A 10773-nucleotide genomic window follows, 5' to 3' on the forward strand; every position below is an offset into this window, starting at 1 on the left:
CATTTTGTATTGATCCTGTATCATATTGTGTTGGTACTGTATCATTTTGTATGATACTGTATCAGATTGTGTTGGTACTGTATATTTTTGTATTGATACTGTATCATTTTGTATTGTACTGTATCATATTGTGTTGGTACTGTATCATTTTGTATTGATACTGTATCATATGTGTTGGTTACTGTATCATATGTTGTTGTACTGTATCATTTTGTATGATACTGTATCATATGGTGTTGGTACTGTATCATTTTGTATGATACTGTATCATATTGTGTTGGTACTGTATCATTTTGTATTGATACTGTATCATTTTGTATTGATACTGTATCATTTGTGTGAACGGACATGTCTTCGAGCAAAGACACGTGAAATGCTTCCAACGGAAAACAGCTGGTTGACAGCAGCTTCTAACATCAAAGAATAGTATATTACGCTACAAGCACAGAAAGTTAGTGTTTACGGGAACATGTTATCCGAATACCGTAATAGTATATTTCGCACCTAGAGCAGAAAATGATATTTTTCCGGCTCGAAATCGGTTTTCAAGTCCGAGGCCGTAGGCCGAGGACTAGAAAAGATTGAGAGCCGGAAAAACATTTTTGCACGTGGTGCGAACGCTATTTTTCGCCACACTACAGGTATTGCTGACAAAATAAATAAAGAATACTTGTTATCGTACCTCTATCTCTTGATTTTAGTGGTAGAAGATTTGCAGTCAGGATTTCAGATTCTTTTAAAATTTCACTTGGAATATCACGGGCGTCGTCATCTTCAAGCATTTTAAATCAAAAGAGACAATAAATAGATGAATTGCATCAGCTGTGAGTAGGTTACACCATGTGACCCACGAAGCCGCCTAACATTTTGGCATCAGCTATATAAGAATAATAAATTGAATAAGAATGTTTCATGAGGGGGGGGGAACTTTGATGTCTCATATCTCAAGAACCAGACGTCGTAGGGTACTCAAAGTGGGGTGGAAATTTTCGATCTCACCCTCCTGAACACAATGCACCACCATATGGCACAGTTGTCCAAACACATTTTCAAAAAAGTTGGAATAGCAGTCTCACCTTTCCTAGTTCCATGCTAGCGGCTGGAAAGGGTACTCTTTCCGGCCTCAGCCGGAAAGAAACCTGTTCTGACGTCAGACGAGAGTCGTTTGCAAACAATGTCTTTCAGATCTACGTAGGGACTGGAAAACAGCTGGTTTCTGTGCAGTGTGGCGAAAACAATAAATCAACCCCTGGAAAATTACAAATTATAATGATACAGAAATAATTTTACCTCAAATGAAGCAGCGAAGAAAAAATTAACAATAAAAAATTGTAGATGCAAAAACCCAACCTCGAAACAGTTTGTTTGAAGCCTTTCGATGTGTCGACTTAACAATTTATGACGTCATACACACTTGTTCTGTCGTTAAAGCCTGGTTTTCATTAGTAGACTTAAGCTCAACTGACACTTAGGCGACTGAGGTGGAGAAGAGACTGGACTCTAGTGGAGAGCATGTGTTTCCAAATGGTGACACTCAGACCAGTCGATTCTAGTCTCCGCGACGTCACCATTTCAAAACACATGCTCTCCACTAGAGTTGAGCCTTAAGTGCTTAGTTGTTCAGATAGGTTTCTTAAAATATTTGTAGATGCATTTCATGTATTTTGGTGAATGAATTGAATTTGTTACTGTGATTTTAATAATGATACTGTGTTGTTAGGTTCGGAAGCAGCCGGTTGTGGGAATGGTGGGAGCCCTGCAGACGGGCAACACAAGGCGGATAGGGCGCAAAATCGAGGTGCAGTTGGTGAAAGGAGTTCACGGACTCGGATTTAGTATTACGACACGGGATAATCCTGCTGGAGGCAACTGTCCTATCTACATCAAGAATATACTGCCCAAGGTACGTTCTCTTACTCAATTTACAAACAATTATTATCAAACGAAAATCACAATTAAATACTGTAAATCACCCCGAAGATTAAAACAAATATCCCAACTTAATGCTTTAAATAACCTCGAAGTCTTCTTAATAATATTTATATCGGGCCACCAATCTTCGCTCGTTATTTATTTATTGATAAACAGAACACAATCCTCTAAAATGATCGTGTTTATATTTCACAGCTGGCTATACGTCAGCTTATGAATTTCGGGGATGCGATATTTTGATGTTTCACAGAATCACTCGCTCACGTTTTACTATCCATAGACGACGGAAGTCTCAGCTGTTTCAGCCAAGGATGAATTATCTTTTTAATGTCGTTCAGCGAGTATTCCCAAGGATGAGACCTAGTGCAATCGAATTTTTATATCATAAACCTACTATGTTCCAAATTTCGCGAAAATCGTTGGAGCCGTTTTTGAGATCCGTTGAACATAAATAACCAGATAATTATATAAATACAGATATTGCTCGCTTAATATAATAGGATAATAATTATCAAACGAAAATCACAATTAAATATTGTAAATCACCCCGAAGACTTTAAACAAAAATCCCAATTAAATACTGTAAATCACCCCGAAGACTAAACAAAAATCCCAATTTAATGCTGTAAATAACCCCGTAGTCTTAATAATAATATTTTTAATCAATTAGGATTTTAACAAATGCAATTTCCAATTCATTTCCATCCGTCAATCTACAAAGTTTCATTCCATTCATTTCCATAGTACAGTACTCGGTGACTTTGAAGCGGCATATAGGCAAGGTATGGTTCGCGGGATAATATTCACGGCTTTGCAAAAACATCAGGCTTCAGAGACCCTATAGTGAAGTCCACGTTATAATGGCAGGGTTTGATTAGCAATGGTATTGCTATCCTTGTCTATCATTGAACAAATCGGATGGCGCTATCTCTTCCTCGCTTTTCTCTGTTGCCAGATCGTTTTTTAACAATGTAGAATCAATAATTAACAAAATATTTCATCTTAATTATGAAGATATTGAAAAATATAATTTCCCACTTGATAAAATATAATTGATTGTTTTAAAAGTGAATGAACAGTTAATATTATATCAATAAGCCTGTATCAGCTACCGTCTATAGAAGGCATTGAAAGACAGAGGTTCGGCAACCTTGTTCTTCTATCTTTCTCCACTTCCATCATAACGTGGACCTCACTGTAGATAAATAATCTGCTAGAATACTTTAGCTGTGATGACACAAAAATGTATTACGACATGTATGCATGCATGTCCTACCTTTAGTTTGTTTCACCATAGAGAAAAAATTGCATCAGTAGATATGCCATGGTATAGGGCGTTTATGTCGCAACTTTTACTGTTATCTCAAGCCCATAGTCCATGTAGTTTTTTCACGTCAAGCTGTGTGACGCTGGTAGTCTCTCATACTGTGCCGTTTATACACTCTTACACTCCCAGCAAAACAGTAAAAATCGACAGTAATCGGCTTGAGATAACAGTAAAAGTTGCGACATAAACGCCCTATACCATGGCATATCTACTTACACTATTGTTTCTCTATGATCCCACTCACTATATTTTCGTCATTCCAATCTCTTCAGTTGTATTTCTGGTCCGTTTTTGCTGATTGTGCATTGTTTCTACAGGGTGCGGCGGTTGAAGACGGACGTCTGCGGCCGGGCGACCGTCTGCTGGCGGTCGACGGCTGTCAGCTGACCGGGAAGACACAGGCTGAAGCCGTCGCTTTGCTGAGACAGGTGCCACCAATGCCACTTGCCTTATCACCGTGTTCCAGGCACGACCCCAACGAGAAGGATACCACTAACACCAACAGTAATAGTATGGTGAGTTATTTTTTACAATATTATTATAGAAAATTCAAATTTATTTTTCAAAAATAAACCCATACTAATGATAGACTGATTACTAGATATAATAAACTGTCTGGTCTGGAAGCTCCCTCCCCTAGAGTACACAGCTATTCAAAACAGGCTTGCTTTGCTCACCTTTTTACTTTCCTTGCCCTATTACCATAGGTAAGGAAAGTATTGCTTTCCGAGAAAAATTATGGTACCCCAATTTCTATACGTTTCAAGGCCCCCTGAATCCAAAAAAGGGGTTTTGGGTATTGGTCTGTGTGTGTGTGTGTGTGTGTGTGTGTGTGTGTGTGTGTGTGTGGTGTGTGTGGTGTGTGTGTGTTGTGTGTGTGTGTGTGTGTGTGTGTGTGTGTGTGTGTGGTGTGTGTGTGTGGTGTGTGTGTTGTGTGTGTGTGTGTGTTGTGTGTGTGTGTGTGTGGTGTGTGTGTGTGGTGTGTGTGTGTGTGGTGTGTGTGTGTGTGGTGTGTGTGTGTGTGTGTGTGTGTGTGTGTGTGTGTGTGTGTGTGTGTGTGTTGTGTGTGTGTGTGTGTGTGTGTGTGGTGTGTGTGTGTGGTGTTGTGTGTGTGTGTGTGTGTGTGTGTGTGTGTCTGTGTGTGTACATGATATCTCATCTCCCAATTAACGGAATGACTTGAAATTTGGGACTTAAGGTCCTTACTATAAGGATCCGACACGAACAATTTCGATAAAATGCAATTCAGGATGCCGGCTAAAATGGCGAAAATGATGTCAAAAATAGGGTTTTTCGTGATTTTCTCGGAAACGGCTCCAACGATTTTGATCAAATTCATACTTAAAATAGTCATCGATAAGCTCTATCAACTGCCACAAGTCTCATATCTGTAAAAATTTCAGGAGCTCCGCCCCATCAATGCAGATCGATTCCCAATTATCAGGCTTCAGATACAATTGAAACAAAAAAAATCAAGTGGAGTAGATTGAGCATGAAAATCTCTACAATTAATGTTCAGTAACATTTTCACCTAAAATTGAAAATAAGCTTTAAATTCGAGAAAATGTGATTATTCAATTGCAAATTATTGTTGATTCTATTAAATCATTCACTATGAAGTGATAGCAGACCTCATGTGTGTCTCCAGCGCTATTGCCCTGTCACCAGCTGACTCAAATCTTTGAATAGTAGACTTGAGATGCGCGGGAACACTAGCGTCAGGTGATAAATTTTCATAACGGCAAGGAAAGTTGTGTGAGTGCGCCACACCAGATTTTGAATAATTGCTGTTCCAGACATAGGCTCAACTGACACTTAGGCGATTCAGGTGGAGAAGAGACTGGACTCTAGTGGAGAGCATGTGTTTCCAAATGGTGACACTCAGACCAGTCGATTCTAGTCTCCGCGACGTCACCATTTCAAAACACATGCTCTCAACTAGAGTCCAGTCTCTTCTCCACCTCAGTCGCCTAAGTGTCAGTTGAGCCTTAGATAATTCTAGACTCTAATAATATCTATTTAATTCAAAATTTGCTCGTTTTTCTGAGCTTTGAAGAGTGTGAATTTGTTTTTTTATAAATGAAAGTATCATATTGTATTCTACTTTTTGATTATGGAGATGGGACAGTTTTGGGCATAAGCCGGTTGTGTTTTTGCTCATGTCAAGTATTTGTACACAATGTGATAGATAAGTAAGTAAAATGAGGTCCACGTTATAATGGCAGTATTTGTTTAACATTGATGTTGCTATCCTTGTCTATCATTCCATAAAGCAGATAGCTCTATCCAGTTTTGTTTCAAATGATGGTGTTGTGTATCAAGTTGAGATGATACTGTATCATATTGTCGAACAATAACTGCTATAGTTAAGTACACGTTATAATGACAGTATTTGATCAACATTAGAGTTGCTATCCTTGTCTATCATTTCATAAAGCAAATAGCTCTATCCTGTTTTGTTTCAAATTATGGTGTTGTGTATCAAGTTGAGATGATACTGTATCATATTGTGTCGTGATAGTGTATCATATTGTCGAACACTAATATTGATATAGTGAGGTCCACGTTTTAATGACAGTATTTGATCAACATTAGAGTTGCTATCCTTGTCTATCATTCCATAAAGCAAATTGCTCTATCCTGTTTTGTTTCAAATTATGGTGTTGTGTATCAAGTTGAGATGATACTGTATCATATTGTGTCGATAGTGTATCATATTGTCGAACACTAATATTGATATAGTGAGGTCCACGTTTTAATGACAGTATTGATCAACATTAGAGTTGCTATCCTTGTCTATCATTCCATAAAGCAAATGCTCTATCCTGTTTTGTTTCAAATTATGGTGTTGTGTATCAAGTTGAGATGATACTGTATCATATTGTGTCGATAGTGTATCATATTGTCGAACACTAATATTGATATAGTGAGGTCCACGTTTTAATGACAGTATTTGATCAACATTAGAGTTGCTATCCTTGTCTATCATTCCATAAAGCAAATTGCTCTATCCTGTTTTGTTTCAAATTATGGTGTTGTGTATCAAGTTGAGATGATACTGTATCATATTGTCGGCATATCGAACAATAATTGCTATAGTTAAGTACACGTTTAAATGACAGTATTTGATCAACATTAGAGTTGCTATCCTTGTCTATCATTCCACAAAGCAGATAGCGCTTCCCTCTTCTACCTCTGCAATGTTGTCAGATCGGTTTTTAATAATGTAGCATTATTGATAGGTCTATTATTAATTAGTAAAATATTTATTTCATTGGCAATTACAGATCATAATTATAATAAATGTAATATGATTGGGAGAAGAAAACTGGCATAGCCCAAAACTGTTTTCTCCCAAATTTTAACAAATAAAAGTTTCAAAAAGAATAAGGTTAAGATTTCACTTTCACTTCAAAAAGTCCAATTTCCACTTCAAAACTAAAAATTTTGAATTTTGATATTTAAAAACTGATTAAAAACAAAAATATTTCACTCAACTCTACAAATTAGAAATTTTTGAGTAATTTTGCAAAATTTCGAGCCTGAAAAGAAACACAACTTCACTATTAGAACTTCACTATCTAAATTCTTATGAAAATTGATAACTTTATCATTGCAAAATATATTTTATTGAGAAATGAAAAATAATTCTTTTTTTTTTGCAGGAGGTCGGTCAAAGTCCGAGCAAAAATCAGCAGAGACCAGTTGAGGTCAAGTCAAACCAATCTGCCAACCACTCTAATCAGGTTAGTTCGGATGCCACCTAAATCACTAATACAAGTCTGAACGCCACAAAAACATTGACAATAATCTTTGTTCAAATATAAATCACCCTTTGTTCGTGCGTGGCAGGTGATTCTTAATGCCAATATTCAAATACTGTTTTAATAGCTTTGTCATCTATAATCTATACTATAATAAAGGAAAGAACTGGCTAATACACGTAGGGGATAGGAAATTCACGAATGACGCATCATCACGTCTCAACTACTCAACTCATTAACTTCACATTTTGAATATACATTCTTAATTCACCGAGAATGGTTATAGGCCTATTCTAAATTCTTCAAGATTTCAGTAGGTCAAGTTTTCAGGTTGTCAAGATTTTAATTAGACCCTTGCGAAGTACGGGTTACCTGTTAGTTTAGTAATTAAAATTACTATTTATTTGTGGATTATTTATTGAAATTGTAGGTTTGTTTTGTAATGTTTGTATTTTTGTCGACAGGATTCGAATAGCAGCGGTGGTTCAGTTCATAGTAAACGAGTCAATGATAGTAAAAATAACAGCAGTCACTCCTCCAATCAGGTGATTCTTTCATTCATTAATTAATTTTTAATTCATTCATTTATTCATCAGACGACCGAAAGATTCACGTTATTAAGTAATTGGGTAACAAAAATATTAACCCAGTAGCTGGTGTCATCTGGTGGCAGATTTGAGAGCTAGTTAATGAGATTAGAGGCGTGGCTTATCAGTGCTTGCTTGCGATTGGCCCGATTGTTGGAACGTACAAAGGTGGATATCAAAAATGGTGGAACGTGTTTGAGTATGGTGAGGTCCACGTTATGACGTCAGCACCTGATTAACATTGGTGTTGCTATCCTTGTCTATCATTCCACAAAGCAGATAGCTCTATCCTGTTTTGTATCAAATTATGAGGTTGTGTATCAAGTTGAGATGATACTGTATCATGTTGTGGTTGTTCTTGTTCTGTAGTGAGGTCCACGTTATAAAGTCAGCACCTAATTAACATTGGTGCTGCTATCCTTGTCTATTATTAGACAACGCAGATTTTTCTATCCTCTTTCACCGTTGGCATATCGATTATAGACTATGTAGATATAATGACTCTAAAATATATCTCAATTATGAAAATTCATTATTATTTTAATCATTGAAAAATATTTTTTTTCCTGACGTATTTAATATACTTGATTAGGACTCGTCTATTTCACTTTCCATGATGATCTGCTAATTAATAATTTTTTTTTTGAACTGTTTTTGACGACACTATAGGCTAATGTTTATTTTTTAAAATAAGTGCAATATTTCTTTAGTTTTTAATTTATTGTGATACATTCTGTGATTTATTTAGAGTATTACGTCAACCTTCAAAATTCAAAATTTTCAAATAATTATTCCTGGCCCAAAAATCAAGTGACGAAGCAGTGTGAGATTACATAACCTTAACTTTTGGACAGCATTAACATTCGATCAAAATGTTTGGAGAGAAATAGTACAGACTCAGCCTGGTTTTTCCTCAATGTCATAATTATATTATATATAATTTATATTATGATTAGAGTGCTTTATACAATAAATGAAATGTTTCAATAATACTCATTAAAAACTAGTACTCACGTGTGGAGCGCTCTAGGATTTTTACAACACTGTTCAAGTGTAAAAAAGTTGAAAAAATTGATTTTTCATAAAAATAGATTTTTACATTCAAGTGTTGTTCATCACATTTTCAAATGTTGAAAATTGTTATCAAAATCTGAAAGCGGACGTACTAGTTCTAGGACAGGACAATCTGTTAACCTAGCGCCGCAGTGCAGGATGGTTTCTGTCTCACAGCTTGGCGTTGTTGTCATTCGAGATGGGTGTCTGGCTTGGAAGTGTTTCGGCCGCATTGCAGGATGACTGTTAACGGTTGCCGGAAGATCAACAGCTGAGTTTTTTTCGTTATTTTTCGTGATAGAGAAATTCTGATTGCAGATTCGTTCTCAGCGACCCCAAGTTTAGCCTGAAGGCTCAGAATGTCAACAATGTTTTTAAATAAATGAAAATCATCATGAAAAATGATTAATATGGTAGTACACCACGTTTCTGGAAACTTTTTACTGGTGACTGGAGTTATTATTGATTATGGGTAACATAAAAATCGAAATTCTACGAATGTTTTTGTGATTTTTCTGGCTTCAAATTTATCAAGTTTTTTAATATTTTTCAATTTATTACTGCATTTTCAAGTGTAATAAAATTTGTTTCATATCTTTCTGATCACCCGATACAAAATTTTTAGTATAATGTTTATTTGGACTGTAAATTTTTGTGATCTTTATAAAAGTGTTTTCATAACCTCATTTGGACTATTTTTATCAAAATTAGGGAGAGGAACAGTTTTGGGTTTATCCTGTTGATTCTCTCCCAATCATTAATTTGATGTTGTGATTAAGGAATGTAATAAATGTAAATGTAAAATAATCGTGAGAAAGAAAACTGCTGATGAACGCGTCACTCCATTGTTCTATTGTCTCGGCTGCTTGGCTGAGCCTGGCTGGAGGGATAAAAAATAACCCACTGGATTGATATTTCGTCTGTCCGCTAGGCGGAACTACGCCGACCATTGCTGGGTGGAAGATGTTACTGCGGCCGCTCGCATTCCCACCAACGCTGCTATTATTTGCTGTCTGAGCGCCTAGTCCGAGTCAGACAAGCATCCAGCCTGCACTGCGGAGCTAGGTTTAAACTCTCACCTGGCCTAGACAGTAATCAGCTTGAGTTAACAGTGAAATTTGCAACATAAACGCCCTATACCATGGCATATCTTCTCATGATATATTATTTTCTCTATGCTTTTAGCTACAGTATATTTTAAGAACGGTTTTCGATTGTTTTCTAGGATGACTCGACCAACGACTCTCATTCTAACCTGTGGAAGCAGAAGGAGATAGTGACGCTGTACATCCCCGTTCATGACACGGAGAAGGCCGGCCTGGGAGTCAGTGTCAAGGGCAAGACTAGTGGTGGAGGGGGTAACTCTTCCCCCACCACCGATCTCGGAATATTCATCAAGAATGTGTTGCATGGAGGCGCTGCTTCCAGGTTGGTATTTCTGTTTTTTCGAAAATATTTTGTTTCATCTAATTGAAAACGTCACATGTTTTTAAAGTACTCTGCCTTTCACTTTTCTCTTGATTTACTGCATACAGTATAATTATAAGTCTTTGGCTCAACGCACACTTAGGCGACTGAGGTGGAGAAGAGACTGGACTCTAGTGGAGAGCATGTGTTTCCAAATGGTGACACTCAGACCAGTCGATTCTAGTCTCCGCGACGTCACCATTTGGAAACACATGCTCTCCACTACAGTCCAGTCTCTTCTCCACCTCAGTCGCCTAAGTGTCAGTTGAGCCTTAGGGTCAACTCACACTACCTCGACTCAAATCGTACGACTCCAGTCTCTCGACCTTACGACTTTCTTGCTCATTGCCACTACTTCAGTTCCATGCTACTCCATTTCAACCCCACATTATTAAAAAATATGAGATCCAATTCGTCACTTCTGCGCATGTAACGAATTCTATAATAATTATTATGAATATATTGTATTATCTAATTCGTATTGTCTTACCTAAAATGATGAAAACATCACTTTCATAAAACATAACCTCACTTTCATTGAAAATGCTTGGTACTATGCAACTGAAGTCGAGGCTCGACCAACATGTCGAGTCGACGCTCGACTCAGTCTCACAGTCGTGGTGTCGCGGAGACTTAGAGTCGA

General features: G+C 37.0%; 1 protein-coding gene across 1 annotated transcript; it reads left to right on the forward strand.

Annotated features, from left to right (window-relative positions):
* Positions 1-1720: 1720 nt before the first annotated feature.
* Positions 1721-10091, forward strand: LOC111061848 (partitioning defective 3 homolog B; the record flags this gene model as incomplete). Its single annotated transcript, XM_039445699.1, has 5 exons — positions 1721-1903; positions 3577-3774; positions 6925-7005; positions 7488-7568; positions 9889-10091. Coding segments are annotated over 5 exons (746 nt in total), but the record flags the coding sequence as incomplete, so codon positions are not given.
* Between the last annotated feature and the right edge of the window lie 682 nt (positions 10092-10773).

The sequence above is a fragment of the Nilaparvata lugens genome, unplaced genomic scaffold, assembly GCF_014356525.2.
Source record: "Nilaparvata lugens isolate BPH unplaced genomic scaffold, ASM1435652v1 scaffold7717, whole genome shotgun sequence".
In the NCBI taxonomy this organism is placed as follows: Eukaryota; Metazoa; Arthropoda; class Insecta; order Hemiptera; family Delphacidae; genus Nilaparvata; species Nilaparvata lugens.